This window comes from Micropterus salmoides, unplaced genomic scaffold, assembly GCF_014851395.1.
Source record: "Micropterus salmoides isolate LMB-PRFRI ecotype aquatic unplaced genomic scaffold, ASM1485139v1 Ms_hic_scaffold_2, whole genome shotgun sequence".
In the NCBI taxonomy this organism is placed as follows: domain Eukaryota; kingdom Metazoa; phylum Chordata; class Actinopteri; order Centrarchiformes; family Centrarchidae; genus Micropterus; species Micropterus salmoides.
This window is the reverse complement of record NW_024041150.1, coordinates 44,511,724-44,529,101: the sequence shown is the minus strand read 5'-3', so window position 1 is coordinate 44,529,101 and position 17,378 is coordinate 44,511,724. Positions and strand designations below refer to the sequence as shown.

The 17,378-nt window shown below is 42.7% G+C and overlaps 2 protein-coding genes across 2 annotated transcripts; one reads left to right on the top strand and one right to left on the bottom strand.

Moving 5' to 3' along the window:
• The first annotated feature begins 134 nt into the window (after positions 1 to 134).
• LOC119911591 (platelet glycoprotein Ib alpha chain) lies at positions 135 to 14,115 on the top strand. The gene is made up of 6 exons (XM_038730502.1): positions 135 to 2,382; positions 5,285 to 5,380; positions 5,497 to 5,688; positions 5,968 to 6,063; positions 6,962 to 7,141; positions 9,119 to 14,115. Exons 1-6 carry the CDS (start codon positions 2,221 to 2,223, stop codon positions 10,664 to 10,666), a joined length of 2,274 nt encoding a protein of 757 aa, XP_038586430.1. The 5' UTR covers positions 135 to 2,220; the 3' UTR covers positions 10,667 to 14,115.
• Positions 12,215 to 17,323, bottom strand: LOC119911999 (zinc finger protein 239-like). The gene is made up of 2 exons (XM_038730972.1): positions 17,318 to 17,323; positions 12,215 to 13,096 (listed from the first exon to the last, which is right to left on the bottom strand). The coding sequence occupies exons 1-2, from the start codon at positions 17,321 to 17,323 to the stop codon at positions 12,215 to 12,217; spliced, it is 888 nt and encodes a 295-aa protein (XP_038586900.1).
• Positions 17,324 to 17,378: the final 55 nt, after the last annotated feature.

Here is a 17,378-nt window from a genome sequence, read left to right as displayed (position 1 = left end):
ACTGTCATACGTTACTGACTCGATGCACTGAAAATTATGAAAACATATTCTTCACTTAAAACGCGCCACAAATACAGGAAACGTCTTCATGAGCTCACACAGGGCAGGGAAACTCAGATACAGAAGAGTTGCTCAGTGAAGCAGCTGTCTGTTGCTCTTTATTGAAGGTGGGGAAGTTAAAGGATCAGTATGGTGTCTTTAAACCTGGGCACTATTATCATATATTTTGGGTCAAAATGAGGTACAGAAAGTTTAGAATTTCAGACACAAACTGGCAGCAACGTATTCCTTCAGAGCAATCGGCCAGTCAAAAGAGAGGCGAGTTGTTGCAGGGAGACGAAACGAGGGAGAGGAGTTTGTTGTGTACGTAGAGGAGCTGCTGGTAAGACTTAATTTCCCAACGTTACTCCAACACAACAATCTCCTCTCTTAAAATCTGACTCACGCTTCCACTGTCATCCTCCTGCAACAACTCGCCTCAACATTAAGTTATTTAGTGGATGCTTTTATCCAAAGTGACTTACATTTGAGGAACAACCTACAAGCGTCAACAAAGCATCAGTACAGTAAGATCTACAAATGACAATGGATAATATTAAGAGTTAATAGGACGTACAAGAGCTTCTTGAAGTTAGAGTTGATGTTACGTGATGTTGTCGGACACCTGGTTTAACTTTCTGAGCCTGTCGGAGGCAAAAGGAAGCACTTTTTGTGGACGTCATGTTGAAGGGCACAATTGCCCCGAAGGAATACGTTGCAGCCTCTGCAGCCGGTTTGTGGCATCGACTGAAACCATCTTCTGCACGGATTCAAAACACCAAAACAAACAACTGGTCTTCTCTCTTGTAAAATAGAAAGAAACTCACTGCGACTACAGCTGCTGAAAGCTGCAGTGTCAGCTCTCAGCAAGAGCAGCAGTTTCAAATATTTTACTCCCCACATCAACACACATCTACTGAACCGTGACTACTACTTTTGTCTGTGTGACACATTCAGTTTGTGCTACGGATGTCAAACCACATGATGCTGTGTGCAGCTAACTCACGGGCAAATACTATTTACAAATACATTTTTAGTTGCCAGAATCAAACTGGCTCAAGACAGGATGGGAGCTATTTGCCAGGAAACTCATCGCTTTATTCCTCCGCCTTTATGTGAGGAGTTGAGTCAAGGGCTTTTGGGGTTTGCCAACTATTTCACTCACCACTGACACAATGCTAGAAAGGTTATTCTTAGATCCACAGTTTAGGTGACCGTGCCAGGCAGGAAGGTTTGAACACTAGTTATGAAATAAGACTTGCTTTATGTGACACAAGCTGCACACCGAAAGATCTGCATGATGGTAACCATTCAGCTAATACATATAACATTAGTTTCTACCTATCTGCATATTACAAACGTCCATAAAGCAACAAACAGCTGCTTGTAACTGCAGAACCTGCCGAAGAAGAAATTACATTTAGCTGACACTTTTATCCAAAGTGACTTACAATTGCTAAATAAATCAGAGGTCACACGCCTCTGGAGCAACGAGGGGTTAAGTGTCTTGCTCAGGGGACACAATGTGTCACAGTGGGGAATTGAACCCGGGTCACTCACACCAAAGGCATCTGTTTTCTGTACACCCATAGGGACACTGCTAACTAATTATTTTTTTTTAAATATGCTAGAGTGTCGGTTAATATTAAATAAATTGTTTCATTCAGAAACATTTATTAATTGTGATCCATCTTTAATCGCAGCACAACTGGCGTCTTCAGCCAAATGCAAAGATAACTCAGAGCGGCTCGAGTTTACTAATTAAGATGTCTCACACAGGAAACGTTCAGTCAGCAGACGCTGAGCCTCAACAGAAACATGACAGCAGCAGCAGTAAAGAACATCATTCAGTGTCGGCAGCTCTGCTGTCGGTGTAACAGTGTTTCTGAACATCATAATCTACTTTGTCTTTTTGTGTTTAAAAACTGCAGGAAAACCAACTGTCAAATAAAAGATAACTTAAAAACACGAGGAAGCTGCTGAGAACAAAAACATGCTGAGAGACAGCAGCAGCTGTCAGATATCAACAGACCAAGAGCTGAATTCAGAGTCTTATCAAACTTCCTGCTTCAGCAGCTGTCAGTCAAAATATAAACCACACACACTCCGTCTCTAGTGCCTCAGTTTCTCCTCTCAGACAAGAGACAGACAGTCTTTCAGGAGCTGAGGGTCTATTTCAGGATGCAGCTCGTACTCGTCTTTTTCGTCCTCCTGTCCCACGTTACCAAGGTTACAGCGGTGGCCGGTTGCCACAGCGACAGAGACAAGGACCACCGGCCGAGAGAGAACTGCACGAGTGCCGGCTTCAGCGACGTCCCGGCGGGATTTGAGCTCAACACCAAGGTAACACCACGAACCAGCTGACAGCTGCTGACAGAAATGAAACAACTAACAACTAACAGTATGTATGTGTGTGTATGTATATATACATATATATATATATATATATACAGTGGGTACGGAAAGTATTCAGACCCCTTTAAATTTTTCACTCTTTGTTTCATTGCAGCCATTTTCCAAAAATCAAAAAAGTTCATTTTATTTCTCAGTAATGTACACTCAGCACCCCATCTTGACAGAAAAAAACAGAAATGTAGAAATTTTTGCAAATTTATTAAAAAAGAAAAACTGAAATATCACATGGTCATAAGTATTCAGACCCTTTGCCGTGACACTCATATTTAACTCAGGTGCTGTCTATTTCTTCTGATCATCCTTGAGATGGTTCTACACCTTCATTTGAGTCCAGCTGTGTTTGATTATACTGATTGGACTTGATTAGGAAAGCCACACACCTGTCTATATAAGACCTTACAGCTCACAGTGCATGTCAGAGCAAATGAGAATCATGAGGTCAAAGGAACTGCCTGAAGAGCTCAGAGACAGAATTGTGGCAAGGCACAGATCTGGCCAAGGTTACAAAAAAATTTCTGCTGCACTTAAGTTCCTAAGAGCACAGTGGCCTCCATAATCCTCAAATGGAAGACGTTTGGGACGACCAGAACCCTTCCTAGAGCTGGCCGTCCGGCCAAACTGAGCTATCGGGGGAGAAGAGCCTTGGTGAGAGAGGTAAAGAAGAACCCAAAGGTCACTGTGGCTGAGCTCCAGAGATGCAGTCGGGAGATGGGAGAAAGTTGTAGTAAGTCAACCATCACTGCAGCAATCCACCAGTTGAGGCTTTATGGCAGAGTGGCCCGACGGAAGCCTCTCCTCAGTGCAAGACACATGAAAGCCCGCATGGAGTTTGCTAAAAAACACCTGAAGGACTCCAAGATGGTGATAAATAAGATCCTCTGGTCTGATGAGACCAAGATAGAACTTTTTGGCCTTAATTCTAAGCGGTATGTGTGGAGAAAACCAGGCACTGCTCATCACCTGTCCAATACAGTCTCAACAGTGAAGCATGGTGGTGGCAACATCATGCTGTGGGGGTGTTTTTCAGCTGCAGGGACAGGACGACTGGTTGCAATCGAGGGAAAGATGAATGCGGCCAAGTACAGGGATATCCTGGACAAAACCTTTTCCAGAGTGCTCTGGACCTCAGACCGGGCCGAAGGTTTACCTTCCAACAAGACAATGACCCTAAGCACACCGCTAAAATAACGAAGGAGTGGCTTCACAACAACTCCGTGGCTGTTCTTGAATGGCCCAGCCAGAGCCCTGACTTAAACCCAATTGAGCATCTCTGGAGAGACCTGAAAATGGCTGTCCACCAACGTTTACCATCCAACCTGACAGAACTGGAGAGGATCTGTAAGGAGGAATGGCAGAGGATACCCAAATCCAGATGTGAAAAACTTGTTGCATCTTTCCCAAAACGACTCATGGCTGTATTAGATCAAAAGGGTGCTTCTACTAAATACTGAGCAAAGGGTCTGAATACTTATGACCATGTGATATTTCAGTTTTCTTTTTTAATAAATTTGCAAAAATTTCTACATTTCAGTTTTTTTCTGTCAAGATGGGGTGCTGAGTGTACATTACTGAGAAATAAAATGAACTTTTTTGATTTTTGGAAAATGGCTGCGATGAAACAAAGAGTGAAAAATTTAAAGGGGTCTGAATACTTTCCATACCCACTGTATATATGTGTGTATGTATGTACTGTAAATATATGATCTGCAGGCTTTAAAAAGAAATGTAATGCTCTTTAAGCTCCTCAAAAATAAAGCATGTTATGCATTAGATTAAACACAAACCCTTCACACATCATGAACAATCTTAACAAATACTTGGAGCTTTCAATTACAATTTGTTTGTAAACATTAACTTCTACAGAGCACTAAGCAATACAGTATTACTGACCAGACCTAATACACAGATTTAACGGCAGGACTGTCAGAACCACCTGAACACAGACAAGCTCGTGACACGAGTTATACTCCACTATAAGGCTCCTAATCCAGGACTGAACACAGCACACAGATCGTTTTCTGAAAAACCATAACATCTAAACAGATAAAGCCGGCCACACTGTTGATATAGTCTCTGTTCAACCTTTTTTTTATTATAAATGTCAGTGGGATTTTAAATGAGCTGTTCTTATTTCTGGAACAGAAACCAGAAGTTCTGGTTTTCTTCTGACTAAACTTGTTTTCTGGGACGTGCAGAGTTTTAAAAATGAATACAGCAGCTCTAGTTTACTGCCAAGATCAGATTACGACTCTTTTCTCATTTCTAAACGTGTTGAAGATCTGACTGTCACAATGTTTTCTGTGCGAAGCAGTGCACGATTTTTATTTGGCTTCACAATGATCCAATAACCATGTCCAGGTAAATATTCCTGTATTGCCATAAATACTTTGACCCCTAAATGACATTTTCACTTAGGGGTGTACTCACTTTTGTTGCCAGCGGTTTAGACATTAATGGCTGTGTGATGTGTTATTTTGAGGGGACAGCAAATTTACACTGTTATACAAGCTGCACACGTTGTAGCAAAGTGTCATTTTTTCAGTGTTGTCACATGAAAAGATATAATCAAATATTTACATGTGAGGTGTACTCACTTATGTGAGATACTGCACATGGTTTTCACACCACCTACAGACGCTACAAACAGGTTTTATACTAACTGTTGTGTGTGAGGTCCGAACTTGACCCTGAATGGATGAAGTGTTTGAGTGACAGGAGGAGACCACAACGGATACACGAGTTTCCTGTTTTACACCGATAAAATGACAGTTAGACAGGAAACCCTGACAGCTTTAAATGTTTTTCTTCCTCTACTCTCTTTCTGTTTTAGGTTCTGTTATTTCCCAGCAACCAGTTCTCCGGTTTGTCCTGGTCCTCCTTCCAGATCTTTAGAGAGATCTATGAGATCGACCTCACCGGCAACAAGGTGCTATTACTAAAGCTAAAGCTTATAATGTGACGATAAATACTGGACCAGAAATCAGTGATCAACTCTACGTTCACTCAGAATTAAAAATGTTTCATGACTTTCTGTGAGTCCAGGTTCCTGAGGTGACCTCCAGCGTGTCTCCGATCCTGCCCAGCCTCAGCGTTCTCCGACTGGGTTCCAACCGTCTGAAAGCCCTCTCTGACGGCTCCTTCTCCGCCTGTCCAGGTCTGACTGAACTCTACCTGGAGAACAACGCCATCCACTCTCTGAGCGATCACACCTTCTCTGGACTCAGCAAGCTGGAGGTCAGCGTGGTAACATGATTGTAGCCCTGTTAGCGAGGACAGATGTGTCCGAACAAAGCATGTTAGGAGGGTTGGATGCACATTAGGTTTCTAAAGGAACTGAGCTTAGTGTGAAGGTTACATGTTAGAAGTTACTAAGTAGATAGTGAAGGTTTATAGTTGTGTACGTTCCGGTGTTCAGAGGTTTGGACGCATGAATGATCTGAGTTCTTAGTTTTCTTATCCAGGAACACTTGATTCCTCTCTGGTTCCCTTCTGACCAGTAGTCCTACCTTCTAGATCCTGGACTTGTCATCCAATCATATCAAGGTGCTTCCTGAGCTCATGCTCCACCCCCTTCCTGCCATAGAGACCCTCTACCTGGAGTACAACAAGGTGGGCAACACACAAAGCTTTGAAATTATTTCATTAAGTCAGATGAAAGGCTGTTTAAAGACTCACATAACTATGTTTTCATTGGTGTATGAAGACCTTACATTATGAACCGTTATGTTTTTATTACCTTTGAATGAGCCATTTCTATCTACATACACTGCGGGTCCTCTTACATGGACGTCACCATGTTTCAACAGTAGCCCAAACTGCTTTACAGAGTGTGTTTCATCACTACGTTGACTACGTGCGAAGAAAAAGAAGAAGGGATTGTAGTAGTAGTTGTCGTTGTCTGGTTTGTTAGAACTAAGAAGAAAAGTAAAATTTGGACAGAGGACCACTTATCATTTAGCATAACAGCCAACAGAGCGCATCGACCACCGAAGCTTCTCCTGCCCGCTTGGAAAGGGAGGGGTGAGCGGTCACTGATGGTGCTTTCATGTAATGTCGGAATAATCAGATCCCACCCCCCCCTCCTTTAATCTTTATTGCAAAAAGAGGAATAAAAGTGTACATTGGACTTAAACAAGTGTAGAGAACAGTGTACAAATATATAAGAAGAAGCTCTAAAACTTTACCTGGCGTAGTCTATATTATATAAAGATATTAAAAGAGGACCATGTGTTGACAGTTTTCAGTCTTTTTGTTGTTGGATTCTTTGTAGTAGCGTCCATGTTGATTCCACATCCACAAATAGGGCCATCCATGCAGCGCGTGAATGAACCATGAACCGTTGGTTGCAACTTGCAACCCTCACCACTAGATGTCACTAAAACTTTAAACAATAATTTTACAGCTTCTCGGCAGTGGTAGAAGCTCGCAGCAGCTGTTCATATTTGCACCTGTAGGAGGCGGAGGTTGTTGAGTGTGAAACTACAGGACATTTCCGTTTCCGTTTCAGATCAAGGTGATGCCAGACGATTGGTTCAGCCAGAAGAAGGAGGTGCCGTACCTCTACCTCTCATCCAATGACTGGGTCTGCACCTGTTCCCTTGGTTACTTGCGTGAATACCTTGACGAGTACGAACTCAACGTCTACGTCCGGGATGGCACGATCATCAGGAGCGACGCAGAGAGTGTGGTGAGTACCACAAACAGAAAAAGAAGCAACAGCAACAAACAGGAAGTAAAGACAGAGGCCACAAAATGTGAGAATGTGATTTTATTTAGTATGAACGGTTTGTGTCGGTTTAATCCAAGTAAAGGATTTCAGCTACAGTATTGTGGGGTCTTGTAAGCGTGAGATCGACAGCCCCTTCAGCAGTAATTTGGAAGCTGTACTTGTGGTGAAGAAGGAGCTGAGTCTGAGGGTGTAGCTCAGTTTACCAGTCGCTCCACGCTCCAACCCGGATCCTCCTTCTAAATCTCATTGTGAGCTTTAAGTAATAGCCAAAAAAAGATCAAGGATCCAAATCGCAGAAGAGTTCCCTACGTAGGGTAGCTGGGTTTACTCTTTTAGAGACAGGGTATGAAGCTCAAACATCTGGAATGACCTCAGAGGAGCGTACACAGTGAAAGAAATTTACAAAAACAACGGCAGTCTGGAAACTGGTCGTATGATTTGTAAAATGGTCAAGAGGAAAGGAAAGAATAAAACTTGCATGTCTGATTTTTGATCAGCCCAAAAGGACTCATGTCACTCCATTACTCAGCGACTCCCACTCGCTCCCCGTGGCCTCCCAAATCAAATTCATGTCACTACTGCTGACATACAGAGTGACTACTGGGTCCATACCAAGCATGAACCAAAAGTGCAAACATGCTCTGTTTGGGACTGTGAGCTAAACTCTATTTGAAGTGCTAAAGTTAACATTTGTGTGGATTTGTGGTGAGGTCACTTATTTTTGGTTTCCATCTGCTTGTCTGATCCTAACACACAGTCAGCAGACAATCTGCAGAGCAATAACTCCCAGTACAGTAGTGGAAATATCCACTTGTCCTCTTGTGACTCGGTTTTCCTTATTTTGATTCATTGTATCTTATAATGCTGTATCTAAACCTGTCTTGAGTGAAGTTAAAAACATAGGTTGCTTTTTGTAAGATCAATAGATGTTGATGTGTAGCACGTTTTACTTTTAATATGTACTTTTAAAGCCTTGTACTTATTTACTTTTACTTGAGTAGCATTTCAGTGTGGTATCTGTGCTTTTACTTAATTAAGTACTTTTCCCCTCTGAGTCTTTTCTTAGAGCCTGTGTCCACCAAAGCGTTTTTCTCTGAGGCCAGCGTCTTCTTTCAATTCATTGTAAATGGAGCGCCACATTTTTACAGCACGGTAAAAACACCAGCAGCTTGACTTGGCGCTGAGCGTCTATTCCGCGCTGGCCATTTTTTTCCGGTTGCAGAGAGTTTAAAAATGTTCAACTTTGGTCAAAACGCAGTGCTCGTCACTGTTACTTTTTACCCAGCCGTCCAATCACAGTGCTGGAGGGGCAAGATAAACACCACACCGAGCCATCTCAGCTCTTGAGCGAAACGATGTACCTCCTCACCGAGTTATTACGGCGAGTCCGTCCCCTCGCTCTACATGTTTCAGCCTTCTCTTCATGCAGAGCAAGCAGGCCTGCCCTGCTTTGTGGTGACATTTTTACATTCAGTAAAATTAGGTAGCCTACTTGCAACACATGTATCACAGCAACCAAAGCATCTGAGCCGGGGGAAAAAACGCTGCGCTCCCAGCTAGGCTTTTTCAGAAGAGCAGCTGGTGTTTTCAGCTGGTAAAAAATGCTTTGGTGGAGACAGGCCCTTAGAGATTAGAGAGATGGCAACTTACAAATTAGGTCAGAAAGTGTTTGTAATACAGTTCTGTGAAAAAGTTTTTGGCAGATGATGTTCTGAAGGCAAAGGGTGATTGCACCAAATTCATTTGATTTGATCTAGATTACTCTGCTGTTCACTCACTTTATATTTTTTTAAGTAATAAATAATATCTGTTTTTGAAAGCATTCTTACTTTACAGCATTTTCCCACTCCTGCCTGAAACTAGCACAGTACTGTACGTCACTGATTGCTGCTTTGATCCATATTTAAGGGATTTATCTGTTACCTTTCTTCTCAGGTGTGTGACTCTCCACCGTCGCATAAAGGTAAACCTGTAATCACTCTGGAAGAATCAGATTTATGTCCATCTGGTCCAATCGGAGACTTCGAGCCAATGCCAATTACCAGCACATTTTACGAGACAACTGCTGCTGCTGCTGTTCCTACTATCCCAGCTACTATCACTAGTTCTCCTCCTCCTACCACTTCTACTTATCCGATTCCAGCTACTGAAGTTGCCAGTACAATCGGTTCCACAGCGTTCGAAAGAGAACTCTACACTGAGTACTACAGAGTAGTCACATGGTCCTGGTACCAAACCTTCACCCATCTCATTGAATGGTCAGATCATTCAGGGTTGCACATTTCGGCTACTCGTCCTACTTTTCCTACAGTCAAACCCTCACCTGAAAGTCCTGCTATCATGACAACCGCCACACCAACCAAACCTGTTGAGACAACCAAATCTGTTCCTTCAACCGAAGCTTTTGCAACACGGAAACACCGGGTAACCAGAACAACCACCACTACTAAGGCAACCACTGGGGCAACCGCTGAGGCAACCACTGGGGCAAACGCTGTGGCAACCGCTGGGGCAACCGCTGTGACAACCGCTGGGGCAACCGCTGTGGCAACCGCTGGGGCAACCGCTGAGGTAACCGCAGGGTCAACCGCTGAGGCAACCGCTGAGGCAACCGCTGGGGCAACTGCTGAGGCAACCACTCAGGCAACCACCACGTCGATCCCTTCACGTGGTAAAATGATTGCTGTCAGAGGTGCAGGCGTTTTCTGTTGTTGGCTTTTCGCAGGGTGCCTGCTGCTGTGCATGGCGTCAGCAGCATGTATATTGGCGACGCTGGCGAGGATGGTCGTCTGGTACAGGAAGGTGTACAAGCCGCTGAGTTTGTTGCTGGCGAGGAGGGGAGGAAGTCATGAGGGAGTGAAGCTGTTAACATCCGGGGGGAGGGAAGAAAGGGAGGTGGCGGGAGGAGGCGTGATGGCGCTGTATCGCTCTGTTCTGTTCATCCACAGAGAGGGAGACGCTATGGAGAGGGAAGATGGAGATGAGGGACATGAGGAAGGAGGAGAAGGAGGGAAAGAAAAACTCCTTGTCACTCTGGAGCCGACAGGAGGAGGAGCGACGAGAGAGGAAGAAGGAGAAAGAGGAAGGAGGGAGGAGAGAGGAGTGTACAGGAAGACATTGTTCCGTCTGTTGAGCAAAGAGGAGGAGATCGAGGGATGGAAGGAGGTGATGGAGGAGTGTCGGGTCTCTGCAGAAGATGCAGAGAGGAGGGGAGGAGGGAGGGATGAAGGCATGGATAGAGAGAGGAGTGGAGGAGGAGGAGTGTCCAAAAAGCGCTACAGTGTAATTCTGAGGGAGGAGAGGGGGGAAGCAAGGGGAGGGAGAGAGGAGCTGGACTGGGTGGTAGGGGGGTGGGAGGTGAAAGGAGGAGCAGGGGAGGGTAGGGAGGAGCCCAGGAGCAGCTGGGGGGAGTGGCTGGCACACTACTTACCCAGCATGCCCTGGGGAGTGACCACACCTCCTGAGGACGAGGCAGCTCAGTGATGTCATTAGTCATTAGGAAGACAATTGGCCCAATGGATACGGAAGTCATAACATCATTTCCTGTCTAGCCCTTGTTCCTCTGGCTTCTGTAACTCATTAACCAATTAATCTCTCATTCACATTTAATTAATCTAAATAATTAATCTGTCTTTCCCAAAAAAATTAAGCGTGTCCCTGGATTTTCGGGATTCTGTGAAAAGTGAGCCTCTTTATAAGTCGTTATCTCTGTTTTTAATAACGTTAACCGATAAATCAGAAATGTTTCAATTTTAAAACTTGACCAGGAAGTCCCTTGTGATTGAAATCTCTTTTCTGAGGAAGACCTGGCCTGGACAGAAAAGCTGTTTAAACAGAAATAATAACCCAACAGCGGAAATACAGACATTGGACTCACAAGGAAGACAATAAATGCAGCTCAAAGAAGGCGGTTGCATTTCTAAATTGGGGGACTAGATTATTAAGATGTAGTTATGTTCTGTAGTTTCCTCCACATCCACGGAGTAAAGAAGGGAAAAAGCTTTTTCCACCAGCTCAGTTCAAACCCTTGGAACCTGGAAAGAAAGCTACCCGTTGGAACAACACATTCTCACCCCAGACTCGTCACATATGGACCCATGGTCAAGATCCCTTGGCGTCGCTTTTTAACGCCGTTTGTAGCCTTTCAGATAGAGATATTTCAAAACGTCGGAATTTGTTTGGGTTTAGGCAACAAAAGTACTTGGCCAGATTTAGAAAAAGATCACAGTTTCGGTTAAAATATCTACGCTAGTTATATGACTTAACTAACGTGAGTTTTAAGCAACATTACTTCCGTAACCTACGCAACTTACGTAACATTCAATGTTGACTTTTTGTTACACACGGTAAACGAACACCTGTTACCTGTGTGGACCTCCGGTTTCTAACCCACCTGTCCACCCCAGCCACCTCCTTACTCAGACTTTTTTGTTACCCCACACCTACCTTTAGCGTTCATAAATGATGCTACAGGGTTTCCCCCAGTGCGTTGCTTTGACGCTAAGGGAGTCACAAACTGACGTCTTGACCATGCGTCCATACGTGACGCCTTGGGAGTTTCAAAGTGTTGGGTGTAACAAAGCTGAAGACTGCTGTAGGTCTTCGTCGGGACATTACATATATATACAGCATGGCCTTGTACACAAACATTTGTCTAGATACACTTAATGATGTTTGTCATCCAACCAACTGCCTAAATACTTTTCATTTACGGAGTGGAGATTGAATGATATGTTTAGATCGAGACAGTAGTGTTTTGAAAAACTGTCCAATATATGTTTTTGTTTTATGACACAAACACAGTATCCACTGTTGTTTTAATAACTCTTATAATAAAATGTATGTGATATTCAAATGTGTCTTGCTGTTTGTGCCACATTTCCATCTGGAATATTGTAACAGATACCAAAGTTTGATCCCCACAAACCAGAACACACCGTGTCATTTCTGAAATGAAATGAAAATGAAACATTGAGATGATCTGGATCAGGAATAGCGTTCGTGTGTTGCTGCTGATGAGAATGTTTAGACCTACAGGCCTGCCCACAATGTTTCTCTAGTGTGGATGTTTCTATGCTTCTTGTAAACATTTGAGTGAGTGAATCTCTTCCCACACTCCTCACAGCTGTATGGCTTCAGTCCAGTGTGGATCCTTTCATGCACGTTGCGGTCTGTGGCAGAAATGAACGCTTTCTCACAGTGTCTGCAGTTGTACGGTTTCTCTCCAGTGTGGATACGTTGGTGGGCTCTTAAGTTTTCTAGTCGAGTGAAGGTCTTTCCACACTGGCCACAGTAGTGCGATTTCTCTCCAGTGTGAATGATTTGGTGTTTCCTTAGGTGACTTGACCAAGAGAAAGCTTTACCACACTTCTCACAGGTGAAGGGTTTCTCTCCACTGTGGGTCTGCTGGTGGATTCTATAGTTTGTTAATGATGAAAAAGCTTTCCCACATTGCTCACAGTTGTATGGTTTCTCTCCAGTGTGAACTCTCTGGTGACACTTTAGATCTCCTGGTGTCGTGAACGCTTTGTCACACTGCTGACAGCGGTGAGGCTTCTCTTCTGTATGATATCTTCGACGATGCATGTGCAGTCGTCCTGATGATATGAATCTGTTGCCACACTCCTCACATTTGAACGGTTTCTCTCCAGTGTGCAGTCTCAGATGAATTCTTAGCTCTCCTCCTGTTTTGAATGCTTTCTCACACTGGTCACAGCTGTACGGCCGCGCTACAGTGTGAGTGCGCTGGTGTTGTCTTAGGTATTTGACAGTAGAGAAAGCTTTCTCACACTGGTCACAACTGTACGGTTTCTCTCCAGAGTGAAATCTCTGATGAATCTTTAATCGATGTGATGTAGGGAATTCTTTCTCACACTGTTGACAGTGGTGAGATTTGGGCGGTTTTGTGGCTCTCTGCAGTGACAGACAAAGATACACAGAGAAAGAGAGCATATTGTAAGTGAGGTGCAGCGGTGGACAGAAGATAAAACGTTGACATCACCTCTGGTTTCAATAATGAAATAGTGTTACCTGCGTAGAGAAACTAATGGGTTAGCCAAAGACAACAAGGCTAGCTGGAGTTCCCACTAGATATAGCAGGACATTATCCCTCACTGGCTTCCCACCTGACAATAGTGTCTGTTGGTGATAGCATAGTATAACAGTGCTGTCACTGCAGTCATGAGCCACAAGGACACTTTAAAGGTTTTAAGTGTACAAACCCATGTTTGTGTGAGTCATTAAAGTAGTACACAGGATTAAAATGCTTATATAGAGCTGAAGTCATGACGTCACTTTCTGTCTGGCCTCTGTTCCATCAGCATCTTTAATTCAATACAATTTCTCAATCTGCATTTCTTTCATCAGTCTTTCTGGAGAAAATTAAAGTTTACCTTCTATATTATCAGACAAATTCGCTCCACTATAGCAGTTGCTATTAGAAACACAATCTTACATCATATTACATCGCACTCTTCTGAAGTCACCTTTCCAGTTTTTAGTTTTAATCTCTGCGGTTTACATACTTCGTGACATGCCTTGCTGCCACTGGCACGGACAAAGGCAGACTGCAGCGTATCATTTGCAGAGAAAATGATTGGCTGCAATCTTCCATCTCTCCAGGACCTGTACGCCTCCAGGAAAGATTGTGGCCAACCCCTCCCACCCCAGACACTAACTGATTCAGACACTCCCCTCCTGCAGGAGGCTGCGGCCCATCAGTATAACACATCACCACCACCACTATTTTATTTTTATTTTTTTACAGTACACTCCGGTAAAATTTTAGACAACATATCTCATAATTAAGTGCACACAGTCTTTATTCTTCTTCTATAATTTGTATATTTTGTCCATTTCAGAGAAAACGAAAAGAGGAAAAGAAAGACCAAATCATAATGTTGATATCTGTAGTAAAGAGTATTATCATGAAATGAGAAAATAAATTGGTAGTAATACAAATAATTTTAAAGCAATTTAAGTAGAAGTGATTTAACCTTTTGTGGAGAACTCATGCTTCTTCTTCCTTTGACAGCCGCCCTGAAGTCGTCGATGTTCCTCTCCTCCTCGGCAGAAGTGTCTCCTCACACCGCTGAGCTGTGAACGGAGGTGTGAGGAGACAGGAAACAGGAAATCCTGTCTGAATGCAGCTTTATGTTGGAGCCAGTACGGTATTAACAGATTCTAATGCGAGGCAGAGCCACTAAGCTGTTAACTCTATTGCATTTGTTCAGATGCAGAACACAACGAGTGAATGACAGGAAGTGAAAGTCAGAGCAGCTGCTGGAGCAGAAACCAACTGAAGTTCAGAGTTGAGTCATTTCCTCAACGAGAAGACAGCATCATCCTCAAAACTCACTTACTAGCCCTTTAACACTAATAGTTTTTAATGAACTGCTCTTTAAAATCTTTGTTTTGATAACAATCCTGCATCCAAACCCCCCCCCCCCAACTAATAATAATAATACTATACTACTTTAAAGTCATGTCCTCTGTGTTTTCTGTATTTTAAGGCTCATTCCAGTACGTTAAAACATGTTTTAACATGAATTGTTTTACTTTGAATAATATTTTGTATCTGATATAAATATCATTTTCTGCTGGACAACAGGTGTTTCCTGAGTCCATTCTCAGTGTGTGTGTCATAAATATTACTTGTAGGCCCACCCCTGACAATGGGTGATTTTCAAAAAGAATTGTACAAAATTATACATACAACACAATGTCTTTACATTAAAATATAGAAAATAATAATGTGTGTGTATATATATATATGTGTGTGTGTGTGTGTATATATAGACAATGCATATATTTTAAATAATCAAAAATTAAATGTGGTGTCCGAACGATAATGCTGCAATGATGTGTTGAGAAGAAATCCGCTTGACACTGTTCTTGATTATAAAAGTTTATTACATCAAAGAATTCAGCATCAATTACAAGCTCTGCAGCAGCTTGGAGAGTGACCCAGCCCAATAACCACTTTGTCTCTCTGTACATCGAACACAGCTTATATAGGACATGTTTAGGTCTCTGCTAAATACCATATAAGGGCACAGTGCTGTAGAATAAGTGTAACCATCTGTTAGACACCACAGAAGGGTACAGTCCCTTCATTCACACTAATCTCTTCATACACACTAATCTCTACTCCCCCTAACACTGGGTCAGAGGTCAAATTCCATAGGAGGGTTCACTCTTTGTACACCCATTAATCATTACTTCCCCATAAGGGTTCACTGTCCCTCTCTCCAGCTGCAGAGTATTATGTTAAACTGTAATGGTCAAATGCACATATGTTATACACCACATATTCCCCCCTACGAGACTTAATTGAGTCTCGAAAAACAAAAAGAGATAAATTTCTCCAACACATGCTTCTTGCAATATTATTTTTAACAACATACCAACTTTATGGAGTGTGAGAACGAAAAACCTGTCCGGCAGCCTTCATTCCAAATTCCCTCCAAGACAATCGAGACAGGAAAATTTTCTCACGGCCCCTCTACCTTAGGCGGCCACGCATGGTACTCCAGTCCAATTAATAAAAGACATCTTTATCAGTCAATGCAGAAATACGGTTTAGCCAATACATGTGAAAACCTCAGGAAATAAAACAAATCAAAACAATGTCCGAATTCAGGCTGGTCAACCCATCGGACCCTCCAACGGACCTTTCCCTGCCTAGACCCTATATCCCTAAGCATCAAGAAAAAGAAAAAACCTGAGGTCCCCAAATATTAACTCCCTAAGTGAAAGTACAAGTCTTTACACAGTTAACACAAAAAGAATATAATTGTTAATTAAGTATTATTCATTCACATATGTATTCATATCTATATCAAAGTAGACATAGGAAGGTATTTCACTGCAGCTCCTCAGCAGTGTCGATGCAATCCAGACGTTTCCACACCGTCCTTGTCCAGAGTCTATTCATATTGTCCTTGTTTGAGTATTTGAATCCCCATCTGTATATCCCCATATACTCTGGAAGAAAAAAAAAACACCAACCAGTATCTTGTTGCAAAATCACATGAAAATTAAAACCTCAATGTATGAAAATACAAAGTAACATTAAAATGGATATCTTTCCATCATTACTTCATCTGGTTCCCCTTCATCCTCTCCATCTGAATCAGCCATAGTTAACAAAGGCATCTGAGTGTTCTCCCCAGGCATTATCACTCCAACCCATCTCAATATCATAGCTTTCGCAAAGTCAATAGCACCGTACAAAAGCAAAACATCAAACACAGCGCTACAAAGCTGCTACCAAAATCTGAACCACCACACTGCTCCCACTGGTCCTAACTGATTTTGTAGCCAAGTATTTGCTGACCATCCAGCTCCCTCAGATTGACCAAACGCATCCCTTATACTCTTTAATGCATCTATACACTAGTGATATTATCAGAACTATCTGGGATCAAAGTATAACAACCGTCTCCCGTCAAGTTCATAGCCACACACAAACCTCCTTGTTTGGCTAAAATATAGTCGAGAGCCATGTCATGTTTCAACAATGTCAGTCTGTGACTTCTTTGAGTATTTGACAGAAGATTAAACCCTCGTATAGTTTCATTTGCAAATCCCTGCAAAGTATAAGTAATATTATCAATGTGATCTGCCAAAAATGTTACACCATACCATGGAAAAAGTCCAAGTCCCCACTTCTCACCCAAACTTATCCTCCAATGGTAGGCTTCAAGATTATGAAATTGTGCCATGCTCCTTTTCACCCTATTTCCGACCCCCAGATCAGAATGAGCTATAGCAGGTGTCTCCCCTTTATGGATTGTAAACACCTCATACGGAAGTTTTAGCGTCGCCATGTAACAACATCCTATCCATCCATAAGGTAAATATATATGCCTTATCACCACAAACCCACCAAATATCTTGAAAATTCCCTATCGTCACATTGCCAGGCAAAAGCTGATCTCTTACCATCAAAGTCCTTCCCTTCTTACTAGATGGCACAACAAAAGTTACTTCGTATGTGTTTCCTCTAACCTTACGGTCATGCTTATCCAAAGACATCATATACTCATCACACTCTGATATTCCCATAAACATCCCTGGCCCATCATACGTCTTATTTGAGCAAAAACAGCTACTAGCCCTCACAGGTCTTACCTCCATTGCTCAGGAATTGCTGTTAACATTATTTTCCTTCTGATCTAACAAATTCACATAG

Bases quoted from the DNA above. Each gene is read 5' to 3' on its own strand.
- LOC119911591 (XM_038730502.1), top strand. From the start codon at position 2,221: ATGCAGCTCGTACTCGTCTTTTTCGTCCTCCTGTCCCACGTTACCAAG. The intron at 5,381-5,496 runs GTGCTATTACTA...CTGTGAGTCCAG, and splicing joins TCGACCTCACCGGCAACAAG to GTTCCTGAGGTGACCTCCAG. The intron at 5,689-5,967 runs GTCAGCGTGGTA...CCTACCTTCTAG, and splicing joins CTGGACTCAGCAAGCTGGAG to ATCCTGGACTTGTCATCCAA.